We start from the raw sequence: 22,934 nt of genomic DNA on the forward strand, positions 1-22,934 counted from the left end.
GTTCAGGTTGTTGTATCTTTGTGAGGTCCAGCTGTGGTTTTACACCCTGAGAGTGAGGATATTCTTTTAAAGTGTGCACATTTTTACCAGTGTTTATTCCTTCAAAGGCCTGTTTGATGTTTCAAAGTGGATTTTAAAGTGAAAGTCAGGGTAGTGTGGATTATAGGGTAAGGTTTGTGGTCGGGATTTGGGTTAGTGGTGGTGGTTAAGGTGCAGACTAGGAAACGCAAGACTTGTTTTCATTACGGTATAAGAGATGGAGCTGGGCGTTTCAGGTCACGGTAAAGGGTTAGGATAAGTGTATAGCCTATTAAATCTAAATCAGTGCAGTGAGACAAGTGTGTGTCTTGTAGAGAAAGAGACAAGGTAATGATATCTGTCTACCTTTTCATCCATTTGTCTTCACTTTAATGAGAAGTTACTTCATCTTCAGCCACCCAGCAGCTCCTAGCAGTTGTCACCATGCACCCAGCATCACAGGTACAGGATTATCAGTCTGACAGCAGTGGCTGCAGGTTCAGAAAATACTCATTATTTGGGCCAGCTACGTGCCCTTGAACTGCAGAGGCATGTCTTTTCAAAGCAACACCTGCACTAATAATAATATAATCATTCTCATCTTTTAAAATCATATCAGATTTTAGACGTGCTGTGACGTCTAGGCGATCACGGGGGGGGGGGGGGCAAATCATCTTATCACGCAAAAGGTACAACAAACAGGTTTTGCACAATGGTTTGCACAGATAGCCTAATTCTTAAAATATGTGCAACACCTTCTCATCACAATCCACGCCATCTACACAGTTAACGTTATCAGCTGTAAAACCCAACTCATCAATAACAGGGTCACGTTATTGGACCACCGCTCACATTACACAACAAACCGTTAACAATTAGGCTAATCCACACTCAAACCGAAGCAACACTACTCAACAAGCTATTATTACAAGGTTTACAACAGATATGACAGACAACCTGGGATGTGCGTGTGTGCGTGTGTAAGAAAGAGAGGGGGAGAGAGAGAAAGTAGCTACGTAAAACATGCTAGCTGTTAGCTACCGTAGCTCCCGTGGCGTCGGTCTCCCGTCAGGTAAAAGCTGCCGTTTATTCCTCAAATGAAGCTCACGAAGTTGTTGAGCCTCTCCGGTAGAGTTATCCATCATCACTGCAGTTGAATTAGCCGCTAAACTGCTGGACGCAAAAACCGAGGGCGAGGGGGGCGTCTGTTTGTTTACAATTCACGAAAGCAACGTGAACGTGTGTCCCGCTCACACTCAAATTTACAGTCTATGCTCACACTAGTAGAGTTCGCAATGAGGCAGCGGTAGCCTCTGCCTCGTGGCGTACATGTAAGTCTATGGAGGGAACAAACTGCGCATGCGACACACCGTATGGGCAGAGGCAGAGCACCTCACCTCAACGAGAAGGCGAGTGGTTTCTACGTTCTGCCTGGCCGGAGGTAAACTCAGTTGAGGTTGAGTGGCGTTTATTAGACTATGAAAATCACCAAATGCTGACACATTTAAACCTATGGTAAAGGTATCTGAAATAAAAAATAATAATAATTAAACCTTAGATTAACTAAATAATTAAATTATTCCTGACAGCCTGCCTCCCCTGATTGCATGTATTTTTGTAGTCATACTAGCAACTGTTTCACAGCTGTCTGTCATATAGGCCTATTTACAGAGCAGAGACAGGCCTGAATAAGACCTCCCAATGACAGATAGGCCTATATTTAATTGTGTGTCATGGTGTGTGCAGCTTTGCAATCTGTACATTTAAATGGGAAAATGTAGGCTAGAATATGTAGAAAAGCCACCATAAATTTGAGATGTCTCTTTGCCAGGTTCTCTGTGCCACAGTCCAACACATGTGAAAGCCTCATGGTTGTGTATATTTTGTAGTCCTCACATGCTGCAATGTGTCCCATTGTATTTGATTAACATGTTCCATGGCATTTGTGGCTCGCATTAGAAATTTAACATCTTGCACAAGTGCTGATGTTGCAGCCAGTCCTCTGCGTGAACCAAGATGGTGTTAAAACGTGGCCTGGCTGACACATTAGACTGTGGCTCAAGGACTCCTGATTGGATCAAGACACCATTACTCAGGCTATTCATCATCCATTTTGTTTGTTGTGCGTCAACATTAAGGTCGTGCATTAAATTAAAGAGGGCCAATAGACACAACCAGGGTTTCCAATATCAATGCATATCTCAGTCTCTAATGTTGTTTAGCCTAGAATGACAGATGAACGATGGACTGCTCAGCAAATTGCTTAATTTATCCAAAGGAGCACAGCATATGCCGAGCTAACACCTGTAATTACACCTGCTTGACGCATGGAAGCCATTTTAGTGCCCTGGTATTCAAGGCACAAACAAGCAATTTATTTAAACTAGGGAGTATTTTGGTGTGAATCTGTTCAACTGTACGACAGGTTAATTTGCAGTAACAGGATGTTGCAAAATACAATTTAACTTCAACAACAGGACAGGCATCAGCAGGGATGCTGACAGCTGCACTATGATGAAAGTCATTTTATCGAGTATTTTATCAGCTGCCAATCATAACCCTTTACAAACAAATACATCTGCACAGGCAGCATTGTGCATGAATTTATAATAACACATCATTACAGTTCTGAAGGAAATTGTGAAAGGCTGGCTATCAAACCATCACTGTCGATCACAAAGGCTTGGCATGCTGCACGGTGTTCGGAAATTAAATAAATAACAACTCGTACAGAGCAGAAAACTGCTGCTTTGCTTTTAGCTTTACCAGTCGGTGATATCACAAAAGATTTTCCTTGGGGGGAAAAATGATTGTTTGACATCAGTGACTGTCATGTAACCACATGTTTGACATGCTGGGAAAGGTAGAATCCACTGAGTCAATGTTTTCACTCCTATTTGTACTGCTGATTTAGCCATAATGTAACCAGGGCAACAGTTATTCACATCAGAGGTTGACTAACGATGAATAAATAAATGAACCATCCAACCAGAATTTTATAATTGAGCTGCTAAAACATAGCTTTTGTAAATGTTTTTATTGAAAATGTGTTAATATCTTACAAGGTCACACTTGAATATGTTTCTCTTATATAATTTTTCTATAATAAAAGGAGAGCACATTAGAACACAGTAGGCTACCCTGCATGAAGCAATAGCACATATCAACGTCACAATAATTACTTATGTATAGTTTTCGCTGTCTTAAATGAACAATAGTGTACTCTTCAGGCAGTGAGTGTCTGGTGCATAGATCTAGCTCTTAGCCATTATTTCAAGGGCCTAACTACAAGCCAGAGTGCTAAAAATTTCATTCAACATTCAAAACACACGTTAACTCACAAAATATAAGTATGTTAAAATTACAAATATTATAAAAGTATTGAGAAAAAAATGTCACAAATAGGTGAAAAACTTACCAAGTAGTTTCAGATATGGGAAAATGTTATCACCAGAGACTGTAAGGTAGAATCCAATATATATACACATTTCTAAACACTTATATAAAGTTCTGTCACAACTACCCAGGTTTTAAATACCACATCTAATAGACAGGAGAATATGTTGTAATTTAGGGCTGCAACTAAGAATAATTTTCATTCTCAATTAAATCAATTATTTTCTCTGTAAATTGAATCTATATAAAATATCCAAACATCGTAAAAAAAAAAAAAAAAAAATTACCTTTGCAGTCTCCCAGAGTGTGGACATATTATGTGACACATTGCAAAATGTTGCATATTTTGTCAGACATAGATACGATTTTAAAAAGAGCAAATATTCACATTTAAGAAAATGGAACCGGAAGAATCTTTTTTTTTCTATAAAATGATTTAAATGATAAACTGAATCTTTGCTGATTAATTTTTTGTCTGTCAGCTAAGCACTGAATCAACTAATCATTTCACTACAGAGTGTTTTCGTTAAATGTTAGAAAAGCATGTCCAAATGGTCTCTGTGAAAGTGCCATTTTCAACTTCAGTGCAAAAATTAATTTGTTCCTCTAATACCACTGAAGTAACCACAACTCAACCAGAGTAACAACAGTGAAGATATGAGCAGCAACACTGTTTTTCAAAGCAATATTGTTTTTGCATCTTTTAAGTACTTAGGTCTCAGGCACATTCACTCACTTAGTCCTCCAGCATCCCACTGGGATCTTCTCTCTTACTTGCTTTTCTGTTTCTTTGATGCCTTTCTTCCTATCACCACCTTCTCAATGTCATGTAAGCTCTCTGCCTCCTCGTCTTCCTCACTTCTAAGGTGGGAGGCTTCTCGAGACTTTGCAGTCCTCTGCCCAGGCTCTTTGTGGATCCCTGAGGTGTCCTCCTCCTCCGTTCCCTCCTCTCCCTGCTGGTGAACCTTCTCCTGGCTCCTCGTCTCACAGACCTCATGGTCCCCCTGCAGCTCTTTGTCCATATGGTGGTGCTGACCAGTGGAGGCAGAGAAATGGGTGAAGAACTGAGGGTTGATGGTGAGCTGAGCATAAGATGCAGCAGACAATCCAGTAACAGAGAGAAGCTGGGTCACTGGGCTCGTTTTCACGGGTGACAGCACGTTGTGGGTTCGATTTTTTGATGGGTTGTGGCGTTGGGATCGAAGGTTTTTGGAGGAAGCCCTTTTGTGGGATCTTCTTTTATCAAAACCTGGTTTCCTTCGTTCCTCAAAAACCTCATCCAACACTGATAAGAAAAGAAATCATGACATTCGAAGTTACAATACAATCAGACATCACTGTGCGCCATATGTTTCATTTTTCATTTTTCTCACCATAAATACTGTTATGGATTTTGCTGTCTTCATTCTGGCTGTGCCTCAGGTCCAGAGTTTGCTTCACTGAGTCTAAAAGCCCAAACATCTCGCACAAGGAATTAAGCATGAAGGCATCTGACAAAACAAAATAATCAATCACACCAGCTACAAGTCTTGAGTGATTACTACCATTCTTTATCAGTTTATCTAGAACAAATCCCTTTACAAAAAAGGTATGTCCATGGATTCAGCCATTTGAGTCTTTCTTGACTTTTTTTCTTACCCTGACTGACATTTGACTAAATTTAAAGCAATTCTTTTCACAGTCCAGTGGATAGACAGGCCCCCTGCAAGAACTCACCTGTCTCCTGCAGGTTGGCCCTCTCGCTGCGAACCTCCACTCCTTTAAGGGTGGCTAAGAATTCAGTCTGAAGACTGGACAGGACCTCCCCCATCAGCCCTGAGTCTGACACACCCTGCCACAGACTGAGTACTCCATCTAGACAAGGTCAGTTATGAGGAATATTATGATGACATGTATAGAGCTCTGTATGGAAATGACAAACAGCCGCAGAGGAACAAAAGAAAGTTGTCATAGAGGTGATGTTTACAAGTGTTTGAAAGGATGCATTCCTTTGTGAGCAGTGGAGTTTGACAGTACCACAGACAAAACAAAGCAAATAAAGAAGAAATATGTGATAAATGAGATAAAGTGGGGAGACAAGGAAAGGTTGAGAGTTGAACAGAGTCAAAGGATTGGAAAAGAGAGCAACAGCGTGAAAAGGGAAACATAGGAGGAAGTGTCAAGGTTGGAAAAACAATGAGGAGAAGATAGAGGGAGATAGAAGAAATGGGAGAAGGGCAGCGCTTGCACAGAGGATGTTAAATGGATAATAGAGGGAGAGAGGAAAGTAGAAAAATGGGTTAGAAAAGCAGTGCTCTATGAGGAGAGAAAGGACATTGCAGATTGGAGAGTGGATGAAAAATTACTTGGGATCTGTGTAAAACTGAGCAAAATACAAGCTGAGTATATTAGAGTGATAAAATGTCAAGGGTAGTTGATATCTTATCTTGTAAGAAATGTGTCCACTTCCATGTTTGCTTAAATGTCTGTCAGGATAAATGTAATGGGCCAAATAAAAATATTCCAAATCCCATTTGCAGCTATCTGAAGCTAAATTCATTTATTTCTCCATGTCGGAAATGCACACTAATGGGAAGCAGCATTTCTGTGGATAGAGGAGCGTAGTTATTGGGTGGGTGCGTTTACTCAGAGTTGTCAATTTGTTTTAAGCCCAGTGACAGGCAATACTGCTTGTGCAGTGAGGCTCTGCAATTTGCCATTCACACAAAAGATTACTTGGGGCTATTTTACCTTCTGTGGTCCAGCTGGAACAATGCCTAATCAGGTCACCTTTAAAAGCCCTTAAATCAAACTTAGGCCCGTGGAAGAAAAAGCCACACTTAGAAATGTCAGATGCTGTCGATGGTAATATAAAGGGACATGACTCTTTGGCTGGCAGGGTCAGCAACTTTTTAAAGCCAGTCTGCAGGAACGGCATATACCATTGCACAACTGCAGATTCAGAGGTTCAGTGGCTCTGTGTATCAAAGGTGTCAAACAACGGTGACAGCAAGGGGCGTGATACAGGACAAGGACTGTGGATAGATAATGTTAATATTCTATAGTAATCATTTATTATTTATGCAGTGGAGGTAGACATTTTGAGACTGAATGCTGTGTTTCTTTTCCATACTAATTACAGTTTTAATCCATCAGGATAAAGCCTGGTTGCAGAAGAAGGGCCATCTCATTTAAAAGGACATGACTGACACATGCATAGCCTCTGGAGGACTGAAGGTCAGTGGGCTGAACCTATGCCTCCCTCTGTAGTAAAAACGAATATTTCCTAAATTACCCCCACGACACAGCCCTTGGTCAGCTGACAAAATGGTTAATAGCAGCAGTAAATGCAACTCCCATCATTCCAGAGTTTATCGCTTTACTTGACAGACACCCGGCAGGAAAACACATGACCTCCATGTGCAAATATAAAACTGCGGTACACCACAGAGGAGCACTGCAGGTGAGCTGCTTCCTGCTGTGAGGGATATTGCGTAAGCACAGGCCATTAGGAAATAAATGAAACCCCCTACTGCTGGTTCTGAAGCAACAGACTGCACAAATATTACTTTCAGATGATAATTACTTTGTCACATATATTACACAATGAATGCTAAGTACACTAAAGTATGTAGAGGTCTTGGATTCAATAGATTGTATCAATCCTACATATCTAGTCTCTTTCATCATACCCTCAACTTATTCAAGATGCTTAACAATTACTAGTATGTATTTACCGGGTGCGTCGACCCTCTTTCTCTTTGTTGCATGTCCATTGGCTGTTGTAGGGTTTAAAGGCCGGGCTGAACCAGGGCTCCACTCTGCTGTTGCACTGAACCTATCCCCCATAGTCTCCTCTACCTCTGCTGCCTCATGCACAACCTCTGAAATGGAAAAAAAGAACAGCAGGCATATACTGTAAATACAGCGCATAAACATCTCATATTACAAATGAATGTGGGTAGGCAGAGGGAAGACTGCCAAGGACCTCCATTTGGTTTTGTTTTTTGTTTTTTTTTTGTCTACATTTTAATTTTTTTTTCCATGCAGTCGTTGGTGCATTAAAATATTTGAATAATCTTAATGGCAGGCATTTCACTTGAATCTTCATCTTATTTACAGATTCATTGTTTCCCACAAAGTCCTAAAGACATGGCAAGAAGTCCTGTTTTTTTTTTTTTTTACACTGCAAATAAATGACATCCAGGTGGCTCTAAAAGTTTTCACTCTGCGTCATCTCAATGATAATTACAGCCCCCAAGCATATGTTAGGAAAAAAGCAGTAAACTAAATGCCAACTGAAATCTACCTGTCAGCGGAGGCACCTGTCCTCCAAGAGGGTCAAGAGCCAGACTTGACGGGCTGGGCTGCACCGAGGTCCCTGGAGGAGGCCTCGTGCTGTTGATCAGCACATCAAATTTAGTGCTGCGGCAGGTGTTGCTGCACACGGTGTCATGCTGGTAGAAATCTATCTGGCCAGAGTCCATCATTTTCCTGCGTGTGCGAAGAAAGAGGTTAAAAGCATCCGAGAAAATATTTTTTGTTTCCCAGCTGCTCAAGGGTGTTACAAGTATGGATTAAATTTGTTGTGGCATCCTAGTAGCTTCCTAGATGTTTGTTTGCCACAAAGCCCATTGATCTGACCTTTGGAGGAATAAAGATGAAAAGAACAAATATTGCCTATTGAGCTGGTTTATTGATTCACAGCAACGGCAAGAACAAGTGCAAACACGATAAAGGGGTGAGAACTATCACCCAGCGGCCTTGCTTGCATGTTATTTGATCCTGCTATCATGATAATGCTGCTTACCGACTACCTTAGGAATGTAGTGGCAAACCCCGACACAGACAGGCTCCAGGGACGTGCAAAGATTGTAATTATATAAGTGAGATATATTGTTGACTGCATTAGATTAAGGTGTTTTGAGTCTGGCACTTTAGCACCAACCGAGCAAGTGAAGGAGTCTCTTGAAGGTCATTTAGAGTTGCACACTTGTCTCTCCCTAGCAGCATTTTTTCTGTGTGTGTTAATTTCAAACGTCTACCTAAGCATAACCCCTCCCAGCCTGATGGCTCTTTTCCAGTCCTTCAGAGTGGCTTTTCCTGCCAGGTGTACAAACTGCTTTGGGCTGATGAGTTGGTCATTGAACTGAAAGAGAGAAACAGTGTGTTTATGAGAGCTGGTATGAGTAAGTGTGGAGAAAAATAAGACTATGATGTGGCAAACAAGATGTGAGAATGATCAAGTGTATTCACTTAAGTTATTTTTCAGCATTAATGAATTAACTTCCATTTGATCTCACAAAATATGTCAACTTACTTTTACACATCTGACATTGATTCCAGGGCACACAAATTTCTTAAACAGCAGAACTGCTCTGCTGTCTCCACAGGTGATTGGGTAGCCATACTCAATTTCCTCTCCTTCTGCTTTACTGTCTTCTAAACAATACAGAACAAAAACACAAACCATAACTACCTACAAACCACATTCCCAGACACTAATAAAAGTGGTGGCTGGGAACAACACAATCAAACACTATACCACCACTCTTGAGCATTTTACCTTTTTCTAAATAACAGCTGCAGTTTTAAAAAATGCTGCAAGAGACTAATTATTGCACATGATACATTAACTGTATGTAAACAGTTGTTTCTGAGGGGTGGGAGGTCAGCAGGGAGGGGAAATATCTCACTGTCACTTACCATGATGTGTCTCTATGGCCAGGACTGTAGTGCCAGTGTCAGCAATGTCATCATTTACCCTGCAGAGGGCAACATTTTTTCACATATAAAATAATCTGAATTTCATGCAAACTGAATGTTGAATGGTTGAGTTTGAACAGCATAATGTGGGGATAGCTACTGCATTTCTAACATTTTTTTTTAATTTAAGTGCTTACTGCTGCATTCTTTAACTTTGGCCAAGGCTACATTAAACTGATCTAAACAGTTTAATGTAGGCCAAAGATTATGTAGAATGGTTTCCTTCATATAGAAGTGGAGGAAAATGTATTAATATGATTCTGGAAAGATCTGTTATGCACCTATATTTGCCTCACTCACACTTCAAATGCAAAAACCTCTATGGCTTGTAAATGATATAAACCATGTTACCCGTGCAGGATGGGCTGCAGGTGCAGGATGACTTGAGTCTTATGGTTGTTGCCACTGGACTCCCCCTCCTCTTCCTTCACTGTCATGAGCTCCCCTGAAGACACATTGACCTCAGCAGCCGCCATCGCCCCTCCCCAAAGAGCTGCACGCAGAGAGGGCCCAGCACGCATGTTAACATCCTGATCACACACATGCACGCAGTGATGCTACTTAATGCACAAGTCAATGAAAGCCTCCCCCAAGTCCTTTCTTGCATGCAACTGTCATATAAATGAATCCATAGTGAGCTTAAAATGTCATAATCCTCTCATGGGCTAGCTTTGCTTCATGCATTGAATGTAGCTACAGTATATGAATATCATAGATGATGGGACAACAGTTAAAACCTGGGTATAAGGCCTGAATTGTTAAAAAATAAAATAAAAATAATAAAAAAAATCATCAATTAGATAGCTTCAGTAGACTCAACAGGTGAGACACAGTGAGGCTGCACATCAGTTTCAATAAATGTGTTTTTTTTTATATATATAAACTGAAATCTTCAAATGAAACCATAACACTGCTGTTTCATTCTCACATTTCTTTAGACCACTATTCTATTTGCATTAGATGTGATATGACAGACCTGTTGAACAAATATTTGGAGTGCTGTTACAAAGTCATATTAAGCAAATCATCAAATTCAAGGAGAATCAGTCCCTAGAGACAGTTAATTATTTGTACCTGCTGGAAAATAGCATCTCTATACAAATACTGATGATCATAATATATTGTCCCTAAATAGCCTGCTGGTTAAAAACACAAAAACAACACATTTAAAGGGATCAAATTTGAACAAACTGTCCACTGGAGAACTATTGTCATGAGGAATTGTGAAAAGGGGAAATTTAAATTCCCTCTTCAGTAATTGGTCGCAGAATAAAAGGCTAAATCATGAATTCTCACAACATCAAAGCTCGAGCCATAACAATCTCTCAGTCCTACACTAGCAGCAGCTGAGGCGTGAGATCCACTGGTCGTCAATATTAATAGCACATACAGAAATGGAGGAGAAATAATTCACAAACTGGCAGAAAAACAACAGACAACCTATCCATGCAGTGAGGAGCTCAATACAGAGAACTGATCAGCAGATTCCACACTGATGTATGTATACAGTAGTTTTTATATATCAAGTAGCCCCTGTTGGATCGCCAACTCCTACACGGACAGTTGCGTGTCTTTCTCACCCTCCTTCACCCACTCAAACTGACGTCTGTCGGTGCGGCAGCACGCACACCCCGGACAACAACGGTGCGACGGCGCGCGCTCCTGTTCCAAAGAGGGTGCACACACACACTAAAACAAATCACACACACTGGGTCCACACCAAAACTCCCCAACACAGTAGCCTACCTGCCACTTCCACACTCATAGTTAGTCATAGTCATAGTTTTACTTACCGTTTTACAGCAGGGGATAATTCATCCTCCGCTTGTCAGAGAGGTAGGAGAGCATGCGCCGTGCTGCTTCGTTACACTTCCTGCAGTGAAGGCAGCATTTGCCTGAGAAGCATCTGTCCCGCTGTCACGAGAAGCGGTTAGTTCGCACGCGATGTGTAAGTCGGTCAAACTGCTCTTATGTGGCTCGGTTTGAGCGCCTGTGAGCCATGGTGGTGCACAGGCTGGAGGACCTCAAGCTCCTCAAAACATGTTTTCCACTCCCAAAGGGAGCAGTGTGGATGTAGTTTTAATGAACGGTTCCCTCGTGGTAGGTTTCAGACTCAACGCACACTTTTTTTGTTTTAATTGCCACTCGTGTGGTTTCATGTTTGTTGGTTTGTCATGCAATAAACGTTGTTCAGACACACTTGCGTGTCGTGATTTCCTTAGTGCCTGTGTTTCACCGGGAGGTGGCAGGATTTGCTCTCAGTTGGGGAAAAAGAAATGTAGGTGTGTCGATAAGACATGGACAACACAGCTATTTCAAACTGTTATGTATTGTGACGTTTAAAACGCAATGTCCAACCTGTTACGATGGCGAATCCATGAACCAGCTGTTTAAGCAGCGCCAAAGAGCGTAAACCATTAGGCATTATTGCACAGTATTGACGCCGTCGACTGGTCTCAGATCAGCGCCCACCTACAAATCTTACCACCCATATTTGGGAATGGAATGTTTGGGATTCTTTGATTGGCACTCCACGACAGCCAATGAGAAGTCGAGCCTGCGCCCCGTGGCCAATAGTAAATATGCGGTACTTTGTACTATAACTTTTTTACTGAAGGCAGAGCCTCGAGCCTGCGGGGCTTGCACCTTACTTTTCCTACACACAGAGCTCTGGAAATCATGCTTGGAAATTGTGAAAACATCGGGGATGCAGTGAAGTCTTTCATCACCGGGTTCTGGTTCACCTTCAGCGTCTGTTCCGTGGTTGTTCACGGACAGGAGGGTAAGAGAAAGACCATTTAGCTTACGTTTTTGTTGATGTTTTGTGACGGGAGACGTTATTTAAAAAAAAAAAAATCTTGTTAACGTTAGCTTCCCACTATCCTTACCGCAACGAGCAGCTAAAACAGCTTAATTGCCATTTTATTGTAAATAAATTAGTGAACTATTTTATTTCATCATGGACAGATGCGACAACCACAAGTGACCAATTGGCTTCAAAACTTAATTTGCATCCTACCTAAGCTAGTCAATAGTAATAATCATATCTGCCCCTGAATTTTACAAAGTACTTCACCTGTAGCCAGGTCTGTAAGATACAATTGTTGACAACTTTAACATGTTCTCGTTTGAGTTCTACTTTTATGAGCCACAAGAAACTTACATTAGCCTGTGTGTGCAGAGCAGTGGATAAATACTGTATGTCAAATCGAAGTAGGTGCAAAGGTCGAGCATGTAATGTCATGGCAGCATTCTTGACATACTCTTCCCTCGTCCGTGTTTACCTACTGATCCCAACCATAAGCTCACCTTTCCCACAGGTTTTTGTCATAACAGCAGTTAAGTCCATGTGCAGTGTGAATCACAGTGGCCGTAGACAAATAGAAAAACAATTTATGTCCCCCAGACTATGACTCTAATACTCAGTCACACCACCACAGATCTTTTGGGGTTGTTTTTGACCGTCCCAGGGGCTTTGGTTTCCTCCCAACAAAGGATGATTAAGTCCAGGGTCAATTATTTATTCTGAATCACTTTTTACTTGCTGGCAAACTATGCAAAGAGCTTTGGTGGGGCCGGGGTATGGGGGGGAACATTTCATCCTATGTGTTGTAATGTTGTGATTGACACACGAGACAGAATAGGGCAGTGTAGTGACAGGTAGCACAGGTGAACATCCTGTCTACTAGTGTGGACCTGTAAGGGCCTGCCGGCAAAGCCTCAAGTGAAAAACTATGTTGCCGTGGTGCTTCTGATAGACTGTCTGCTCTCCTGCCACCCGGTTTGACTCCACTTTTCTGTAATTCACCATCTAAATTTTTGAACTGGTCAGAACAGGCTGAACACATAGCCTATCCCTCGCTCGCTGTAAGAAACTATAGACACAGACCAGCCTGGAGACAGACTGAAGGTGAAAAGGTTCAGTGAACAGGGGACGATTACCGGCCACCCAGAACTTCCCCAGCATTGCTGCCACTGCGGCCTCCCACCGGAAAGTGACAGATCCACGGTCTGTTGCCCACAGTTACAGTATGTAGCTGTGGCATTTCCAGGGAATCCTTTGGGGACTCGAGGAGGGGCAGTAACATCCAAAGGTTTATGGTACCGGGGGCTGAAGAGCTGTCGGGAAGCGGGGGAACAGCTGGTGTGATGCAGGATGTGTGCGACACAGAGTAGAGTGGAAGGTTATCCTTTGCTTTCCCCCCAAACAACCCCCCAGGAGCCTTATATGGAAGACACAGACAGGCTTGACGTGTCGGCTTCGATGGACCCTGGTGCCTTTTGTATGTTTTGACCATTCTCGGAACTTGACATTTTAGGGTTAGGATTTGAGCCTGCAGCCCCCACAGCACTTATCTCTGTGTGACCACTGTGGGGATTGACTCACACACTTTCTGTGGCCCATGGGGATGTTTGACGATCTAAATATTTGTGTTTGTCCATTCCTGTTCGAGTGTTAGTCACAGCAACCACAGGTCAAAGTTGTACTGAATCAACATTAAACAAACAGTGTTTCTGTGGAACCTAAGTTTTCTTTTCTTTTTTTTTTCTTCAGAATATCCATCACCTTTTTATACAATGAAAATATTGAATTCATTTCTAATCATTAAGAGGTATTCCCAACAGGTTATGAATTTTTGGAGATGAGCACTTCTTACACCATCAGTCATTTCACAGTTATGATTAGAGGAGTATAAACACGCCCTGGTCTGCTGTGCATGTTGAGAATAGACTCATTACTCATCTGTCCTGAAATGTGGCATTTAAAAAGCCCCAAGTGTATTTAATCACAAGAACAAATGATGAAATTGTCTGCGGTTGTGGGATTTTTCCTTCGCTTAAACTGAAGGTGCTCAGCTGATAATGTCTCTTCTCACAGCTGTTAGTTGGAAAATACTTTGATATACACCAGCTGCTTTAGTTATGAGTGTGCCTTAGTCGACTGATCAGGTCAACATTAAAAACATTTGGTATACAGTTTTTTTAAATCATAAAACAGAACCATTCAATGATTTCCTGGTTCCTAGCTCTTGGTGGTTATTTTAATCTGACATTTAATCAATTGAGAAGATAGTCAGAGAGATTAATCTGCATATAACTGTTATTTATAATCAGCCTTCATGCACTGTGAGGACAAGCGACTTTTGTCATTAATACTTGAATGCACTTAACAATGATTACAGTTTAGTCTATAACATAAATGATTTAGTTTAAACTAGCGCTGGGCAATTCATCGGAAAATAATCAAAACTGACATTTTAGAGCCTCTAACCAACATGATCTGGCCCAGCCATTAATTGAAATCGAGATTTTAAAAAAGTTCAACTCATCTTGATTTTGATTTTAGCCATAACTGCCCAGCCCGAGTTTAAACACACAAAAAATCTTTTGCCTCTCCTTTAATTGTCATGTATTGCTGAAGAACTTAATGAAAGCAGTCTATCACTGTAATGGTTTTTTTTAAGTGACACAGAACCACAAGTTTGACTCTTTACTTCAAACCCAGCTGTTGTTTCTAAAGACCAGTTTACAATTTTGGACCAGAATTAGTTAGTCGTATCCTGCAAGTTTTCCCTATAAACCGTCTCCCTCTTCTCAGCCTTGTTATTGCACTTCTATCTATTTCAGGCGATGGCTGTGGACATACACTGCTGGGCACAGAGTCTGGCACCTTGGCCTCTCAGAACTATCCAGGCACCTACCCCAGCAACACTTGGTGTAAGTGGAGGGTTCGTGTGCCAGAAGGCCGCATGCTGCGACTCCTGTTTGGGGATTTTGACATCGAGAACAGTCCAGGCTGCAGCAATGGCTCCCTTGTGATCACAGACAAGAATGGGCTAACACATCTGGGTAAGCTTCTCCACCGTAGTCTTTAAATATCCATGGATAGATTTTTATTTTCCTACGTTCCATGTCACTACTGATGCTCACCCAGTCGTGACTGTGGTATACACACAGGGCATACCATTCGATTGACACATTAATATAGGAGGCAAACCCAGTTTCGCAACAGACAGATGCAGATGCACGTTTTCCAACCAGGTGTATCATGTCGTGGCTTGAGGGCATAAAAGTTTGACATTATACTAAAATGAATGTTTAGAGATTCAACAGACTATTGTATGTTCTTCCAGACTGCCTTTGGTGTTTATTATTGTATTACGGTATACTGAAATTGTATGGTGCTTTGTATTTTGTTTTCTTTGCTGCATAGCTATTCATACATGCAAGTAACCATCTACATGCCTCTACTGTCAACCGCAGAGTAAAGTATTAGTGGGGTGGGATTTGCCATCACTTTATGATGGATCATATACATCCATCATAAAGTACTGGAAATACATGTCTTACTGTTCCAATAAATACACTGTGCACAGACAGATATGCTACATTTGCGCTTTTAGTTATTTAGTTTGTGGGTTCTGCATATTCACAGGTCCGGTGTGTGGGAGGCTTGATGCAACACAGAAGAATGTGACTCTGAACAGCAATGAAGTGACAATAACCTTCTGGTCCGGCCCACACCGCTCTGGACGAGGGTTTCTACTCTCCTATGCCACAGACCAGTATTCAGGTAGGCAGTAATTTGTACACACTCGTGTGGGCCATGCCAGTCACAGCAAGTGCTATTTGTGTAATTATAATAAGTATAAGTATGTGAACGGTGTTTATGATAAGCTGTTCCTACAATTGTGCTGAGCACTCGGAGCACAAATCTTCACATTAGAAATTCGTCATTTGGAGTTTGAATTGTTTATAGTGGTGTATTTATAACACCGGCGTCTGAGAGACTATTTGTCCGTGTGTGTGTGTGTACTTGTGTGTTGATGTGTACATATGTGTGGTTGCGAGTGCATGAGTCACTGCTTATTGGCATTCACCCTCCATCACTGTCTTTGCTCTGGCCTGTTTGCTCTGAAAGTAGGAGTCAGACTCCTTCTCTCAGGCTGAATGGAATGAGGCCTCAGGCTTCAGTCTGTTGCATGGAGTGGCTGCCTTTCTTTTTCTTCCCCCTCCTCCTCCTCATCATCAGTGTGTTAACCACTGCAAGCCCACTCCCATCCCACGTTTCTCACCATAAGGTATCTCAGCCTGGAGGCTGTTGATCAAGCAGTTATAGTAGACCACATATGGACCATATTTTCTACCAGAGCAGATTTAAATGTTTTAATAGACTACAGCTTTAATGCCTCTGAATTGTTTGTTTAGATTCAATCACAGAATATTGCAAAGGTTAAGGTTCCTTCTGTGAATCTTTTTGTTTACTTTGTTTAGTTTGAATGCAAGTCTATACTTAGAACAAGTTTATTTTTCTCTGCATGAGGTGATCTGTCCTGTACAGTATGTATCATAGTTTCCTGTTTTTGTGTTTGAGTTGTTTATGAAATCCAGCAACGTCTGGAGCTAAGCCCACACTCAGACATACAAACCACTGTCTGTTAGATGTGATCACACGAGGACCATTCCCTGTACTCGTGAACTGTGACAGAGTCACAGTAACAAAGAGCTTAGTCACATCAACAGCGATGACCGCTCATCCCCTAATTTAGCACACGGAGCATGCTAGACTGTCTCACACAGAATCTGTTTGTGTGTTGTTGAGTGAATGGCGAGGGGTATTATGTAAGCCTGCGATACTGAGTCTGACACTGTACTATTAAAGACAAGTTTTTAATTTGTAACATCTGTCTTGTCCTTGTTACAGACCTCATTTCTTGTTTACAGCGAGGGTCCCATTTTAGCTCAGAGCATTTGAGGTAAGTGGTCAACCTCTACATTTCAGTTAATATAACTTCTTTAAGCAGAACTCTGTTTTACACATGCTACTTTGTCTGTCTCAGTGTGTACTGCCCTGCTGGATGTAAGAACGTCACAGGGGACGTGTGGGGGAACTCTGAACACGGTTACAGAGATGTAAGTACACCACACTTTGTCCAGCCAATATATGAATGTTAGACCTTTTACATTAAACTCATGTCTGATACTTCTTTTCTTCCACAGACCTCAGTGCTGTGCAAGTCTGCTGTCCATGCTGGAGCTACGTCTGATAATATGGGAGGTCGTGTCACCGTGACTCGCGGGAGAAGTCTTACGCTCTATGAATCCACCTTTGCCAATGGAATCCTTTCTAAAATGTATGTCTGCTGCGACTGGTTGTCAAAAATTCAAAATGCATTTTTTGAATTTATTTATTGAGTTTAATTAATTAGGACAATGCACATTAATTAACATATCAGCAGTAAACATCAATGTAAATATGCCAGAATTAGCACAATTGCTAAATTGCATCTGTAGTCGTAAGGCAGGTACCATAAATAACAGCTACACAAGACATTCCATGGGACATCACACAAATAATTTACAGACAGTACATTACAATTGGACACAACTACATACAGTTATCAGATTTGGTGAAATTCAGATTTGTATTTGATTATGTAGACTATGAACTTAACCTTTTAACCGTCCTCCATTGACAGGGGATCATTATCTGAAAAGAAGCTGCTATTTCGACAAGGTAAGAGTTAGATGAGACATGTATTGTGTGTTTATAGTGCAAATGACTTGTGTGTTACCTATATATAAAAACATTCTTGCTTACATAATGAACTATTTTCATCACTACATCCCTTCCTGCGGTGTTTGAACAGAATGCAACAACATCCTGGCTGTTTCTGGCTTTAATGCCTCATCTTTCTGGAAGACAAACAGTCAAGAGCACAGATTGTTCTGGTCCTCCAGAAATATGGGTTCAAGCTCTGAGCTCCCACCCTGGGCAGCAGATAGTAATGATCCCAACCCGTGGTTGGAGCTGGAGCTGAGTGACAGAAGCACTATCACAGGTATGTTGAAAATGGGACAAGAAAAGTTCTTTGTATGTGTAAAAAACATGTTTATTTAAATAAAGCAGTAGGCACCAATATGTAGACATGTAGAAAGTTGAGTAATAGAAAATGTGTAAATATCTACTAGTGTTTAACATCAATGCAATTCATTTTTGAGTGTATCAGTTTCCCGTTTCCATTGTGTTGTTCTGCATTAGGTAAACCACTTTCATATCCTCTTAAATGTTGAGCTAAAAAAAAACAAACGTTGTGTGCTCTTCCCTCAGGAATCATTACAATGGGATCAGACGACTACTACACAGAATCCTACATTCTTCTTTTCAGCAAGGACAGAAAGAACTGGAAGCTTTATAAAGGAGCTCTCAGCAGAGAAAAAAAGGTATGCATTGCACCGGACTCTCTGATGTTCACTCTTAGTGAGGCTCCAACACTCCTGAGTTTCCACTGTGGGATTCCCGGTTTCCTCTGTGAATAAGTAACTCGGTTGTTATGGTTCCCAGGTGTTTCAGGCCTACACTGACGGCCACCTCCGGGTTCTCAACAGCTTGTTTCCCTCCGTGGTGGCTCGGTTTGTTCGGCTACAGCCGCTGAGCTGGCACGGCAGAGCTGCGGTTCAGGTCCAGGTCCTGGGTTGTCCTGTTGCAAAGATGACACCGAGGTCCCGCGCAGGTGGAGGTAGGCAGTAGCTACTAGTCTACCCACTCACCCTGAATATAAATTTCATCTTTCATCGTATAAGTTCAGAATTGCTGATCTCAAATTCTGCTGTGCTGCAAACAGATTCTCCGTCTGTCCGAGTTCACGTTGATGCACTGCACCCAAGCCCGTCTCCCACCCCCGCAGAAGGACCAGTGCTAGTTGAAACAAAACTGAGTATGCATCACCGTCTAATTCATCCGTGTGTACAGTAAAAATGAATAACACTCTGTTTGACTGTTTGAGGAAGGAAACTTGTCACATCAGTTAAAACAATTCAAAATGTCTTTTAATCTCACAGTCACCATTGTGTGCTCTGCAATAAACTGCATCACTTCCTGACACCTGTACAACTGTTTACTTACTCTGACACTTCTCCTCCTGCAGGCACCAGTCAGCCAGTGATAGTGGCTGTGGGAGTGGTACTGGGGTTGATAATGTGCGGCAGTTGTTTGTTGGCTGGCATCTGGTGGAAGCGGAGGTACTATATTTTATTACACTGATAAGCTTTTATTCATTTGTTTGTTTATTATCTGTACATTTTTCACATGGCTCTAAATGGGATTGATTTTAAAACATATATACAAAATGTAATGTTAAGTTTGTTCTTCAATGTTTTTGGTGTTGAACTGCTCAGTTGATACTTATCATGTCTGGCCAAAAGTCTGAAACCCAAAGATATTTAGTCAGACTAATGTTTATTTTTTTAATTGACTTAACCTACTAGCTCTCACGATCCTAGCACATGTCAGAAATGATATATAGTGTGTTCAGTACTGAAGTGCTTTGTGTTCATCTTCTCTACAGAAAAAAAGATTCACAAATGAAGTATTCCTTGTCCACAAGTAAGTCTATGGCGTTTTTACGTACATCTCCACTAATTTTATGATCTGATGCTAAAAAGCCTCTGACTATTTTTGTTTGTGTATGTGTCAAGCAGGTTGTCAGAATTTCCAGGCAAAGAGTCTCCCCTGCTCGCAATCAGAGCTTATCTCCTATCCTCTAGAGCGAAATGTCCATGATGCTCTTCCCAGCCCTCCTCTCAATGGTGAGAATTCATAAAAAAATATTTCACGACTTTTTAATTTGCAGAAACTCAATCTTTCTACAAGTGGCCATGAGTTGCTGCTGTTTTTCCCCCTTTTTATTTTTTAATTTTTTACACAGCACACTCAGAATTAAACGGTTGTCTCAGATTTTTCCCTCGTCCATGTTTGCCACTTTAACAGTTTCTGGCTTCACTGGTCAGTTTGAGGAGCTCATGCCAGGCCTGACAGGCAAACAGCTCTCTCCGCGGGCTGTCCATTCTTTGCCCTGGCTCAGCCCATCACCCAGTCACAGTATAAACATTCCTTTCTCTGGTCCACAGAGCCGCTCTGAAAGAGACCCTTTAATTGGAGCTCGATAAAGAGTGCTCAGCCTACTCCCCGCCACCGCCACCACCCCCAGTACCTTCTCTGACTCCCCCATCCCCTCCCCCAGTGAGGGGGCCCTTCACTAAGAGGTCCAGTGATAAACAGGACAGAGGGTCAATGCTAAGACAATCAAAGCCCTCACCAAAGCCTGTCTAATTAAAATAGTTCAGGCTCTGAGGCTCCCTGTGGACTCTTGAGTAAGGTCTAGGCCTCCCACACCACAGCCACTTCTGCTGGGGCAAAGCGTAGGGTCTGGTCTGGTCTGAGTGCTTCACTGTCATCCCCCGTCCCTGTTATTAGAGGAGACATTGTTGCTGGTGGGGCGGCTCATGCAGGGGCTCAACATGGGCCTGGTATGAGACTGCTATTGAGTAGAAATGAAGCATTTCCCCCAAATGGCAGCATAACAGCAAATGGGAGCTTTTCCATTAGTGAATGGATGCTGCTGTGCGGTTCACGTTTTCATGCACATTAAATAACATTTCTCATTACAGTAATGGAGTATTAGCGGAAACTGACCAATACATTTACATACAAGCTCACAAAATGTCTGTTTTTTGTCAAAGACCTTTGGATATATACCTAAAACAATTAAAGTGTTTCTGACATGTCTACTCTGGGAACAGCTGAGTATGTAAACCTTGATACAAAACATTGTATTCACAACTTATCATTTCAATATTTCATCATTTATATTTTAAAGCTGATTTAAAGTAATTATGTGGTTTTAAGAGCTATACCCCAGATTAAAATTCAACAGACATTTATCAAATAAATTGATAGAATAAAAGTTTTATTTACAGGCAACTAAGGTTTTGAGCAGGAATGACTGAACAGGGACATACAAAATATGTGTAACAAACTGCAGTTAGAATATGACATGAAGTCACTACTACTCAGATTCGGTGTGTTTTTTTGATTTGCTATTTTATAGACCGTTAGATGCAAAGATTGATGCAACTCTTCTATGTGTCAGCTACACATACGGCTATAACTAGCAGCAGGTTATCTTAGCACAGGCAGAAAAGCCTGACTGACCAATGGTAAGAAAATCCTAAACATCACCAAATTAATACAAAAACCTAAAAATTACATTACACTGCTTGCCCACGGGGCCGTATGCCAGTCTGTCTCTTGGCCGGGACTAGAAACTTCCTGGAGTCCCCATTAGTTGCCCGGCAACTGCTCAGAACTGAAAAAATTGGCCAGATATATTTATATGATAGTATGTAAGATAAAATTTCTGAAAATAAACTGATATGGTTCTGATACGATTCTGATCTCAGCTGTTGCCTACAGTGTGCCAGTGTTTGTTGGATCTCAGATGAAGAGAGAAACTAACTAACAGTCTAACTCCTCTTTATTCATCTACTCATTCATTCCAGACTATGCAGAGCTCGCTGTTGCAGCTATTGGACAGAAGGTTGGGTCAACATTTAGACCCTCCTCAGATGAGGGCTACACTACCCCGTTCATCTTGAACCATTATGACACTCCTGGCAACCTGCCAGAGTATGCCGAGCCGCTTCCCCCGGAGCCGGAGTATGCCACCCCATTCAGTGAGCAGCCCTCGGAGTCCAACCTGCCCATTCGGACTGGGATGCGTCACACCAGCCTACATAGACCTCCTACACTAGCACCTACCTCTGGTGTCAGGACAACATCCAGCCACGCTCAGTACGACTGCCCATCGCACAGGATGCTGTCCAACGGCTACTGCACTCCCGCTCTGCACGCCAGTGGCCCACGACCGGTCAGTGTTGTCTACGCTGAGCCCAAGTCATGTGACTCTTTACTGTCGAAGCACACATATGAGCAGCCTTTGTGAGCTCAGACATGGAGAAAAAAGACTCTGCTGAACTAGAGCGTGCGTTGGGACCAGAGGATCGCTTGGAGTGATCTCAAGTCGACGCTAAGCTGGACGGTGTTGTCCAGAGTCTACTAATGCTGACAGAGCTGAACTTTCAGTAAGGAGTCGCTCTGGACCATTATGCATAATATGAGGGTACACTACTCAGAGTACAGAGTAATCTGAGAGCCATATGGACACAGATATTTCCTTCCAGGAAGTATGTAGTTGTACAGTGGAAATATCCTGTGATGCACACAAAACCCAGGTTCAGTCATGTCTCAGAGATACTGTTTATTGTTGTAATGTTTAATCACAAGCTGCACTTTCAGAAATACATACAGAAATGTATGCTTCAGTCTATTTAACAGGTTAATGCAAAAAAAAAAAAAGTGAATGTTACTTGTTCTCACAAAACATTGTATTCACAACTTATAATTTCAATATTTTTGTAAAAAACAAAACAAAAACAACATTTAAGCACTATAAATGGCACACTAAGTGGTTAAAATGCTATAATGAGATTTAACCACTAGGTGGCTCTCTTTACACATCTAATAGTAATGGACTGTGTACTTAGTGTGCTGGTTTTAATTCCTCAGATAACCGTCAACCATTTCTATGATACATAGTAAAGTAACAAATAAATATGGGTTTAAAATGAATGCTTGGATTATATTATGACACAAAGGCACAACAGTCCATTGACCAATAATGCCCTTGTGACTCAACTTGCTCTGATGTCCCAGAGCAGGATGCGACTCACAACTCAAATAGTCTCTTTTCCAGACTGGTGGGCAACAACAGTGACTAATTATTTTCTCTTTGAGGGTGTTCACGGACCTCCTGTACTAGAGAAGAGAGTGCATCAATACCATAATATTAAAGAGATGCCAGTGTGTGTGGCCCACTTGTTTTTTATTGGGCTTCTGTCACTGTACAGCAACTTTCTCACGTGTGAAAAACACT

The 22,934-nt window shown here is 41.7% G+C and overlaps 2 protein-coding genes across 3 annotated transcripts; one reads left to right on the forward strand and one right to left on the reverse strand.

The window, feature by feature from the left end:
* Window positions 1-4,184: 4,184 nt before the first annotated feature.
* LOC310999272 (glucocorticoid modulatory element-binding protein 1-like) lies at window positions 4,185-9,670 on the reverse strand (the record flags this gene model as incomplete). Its single annotated transcript, XM_083989607.1, has 9 exons — window positions 9,511-9,670; window positions 9,100-9,158; window positions 8,714-8,835; window positions 8,439-8,542; window positions 7,703-7,887; window positions 7,131-7,277; window positions 5,131-5,268; window positions 4,788-4,904; window positions 4,185-4,699 (listed from the first exon to the last, which is right to left on the reverse strand). The coding sequence occupies exons 1-9, from the start codon at window positions 9,633-9,635 to the stop codon at window positions 4,185-4,187; spliced, it is 1,512 nt and encodes a 503-aa protein (XP_083845733.1). The 5' UTR covers window positions 9,636-9,670.
* A 2,117-nt stretch (window positions 9,671-11,787) lies between these two features.
* LOC310998804 (discoidin, CUB and LCCL domain-containing protein 1) lies at window positions 11,788-22,842 on the forward strand. 2 transcript variants are annotated; one of them, XM_083989004.1, is made up of 15 exons: window positions 11,788-11,941; window positions 14,788-15,009; window positions 15,596-15,733; window positions 16,865-16,916; window positions 17,001-17,073; window positions 17,161-17,294; window positions 17,640-17,677; window positions 17,811-18,002; window positions 18,272-18,384; window positions 18,506-18,680; window positions 18,786-18,878; window positions 19,089-19,182; window positions 19,509-19,546; window positions 19,639-19,749; window positions 21,502-22,842. In XM_083989004.1, the coding sequence occupies exons 1-15, from the start codon at window positions 11,839-11,841 to the stop codon at window positions 21,942-21,944; spliced, it is 2,019 nt and encodes a 672-aa protein (XP_083845130.1). In that variant the 5' UTR covers window positions 11,788-11,838; the 3' UTR covers window positions 21,945-22,842. The 2 variants fall into 2 exon arrangements, with proteins under 2 accessions (XP_083845130.1, XP_083845131.1); XM_083989005.1 differs by having other exon boundaries at window positions 19,642-19,749.
* Window positions 22,843-22,934: the final 92 nt, after the last annotated feature.

This window comes from Trachurus trachurus (assembly GCF_905171665.1).
Source record: "Trachurus trachurus genome assembly, chromosome: 16".
NCBI classification, from domain to species: Eukaryota; Metazoa; Chordata; class Actinopteri; order Carangiformes; family Carangidae; genus Trachurus; species Trachurus trachurus.

Coding starts and splice junctions, on each gene's coding strand:
- LOC310998804 (XM_083989004.1), top strand. CDS start 11,839: ATGCTTGGAAATTGTGAAAACATCGGGGATGCAGTGAAGTCTTTCATC. Junction 17,678..17,810: donor GAAGCTGCTATTTCGACAAG/GTAAGAGTTAGA, acceptor GTGTTTGAACAG/AATGCAACAACATCCTGGCT. Junction 19,183..19,508: donor GGCATCTGGTGGAAGCGGAG/GTACTATATTTT, acceptor TCTTCTCTACAG/AAAAAAAGATTCACAAATGA.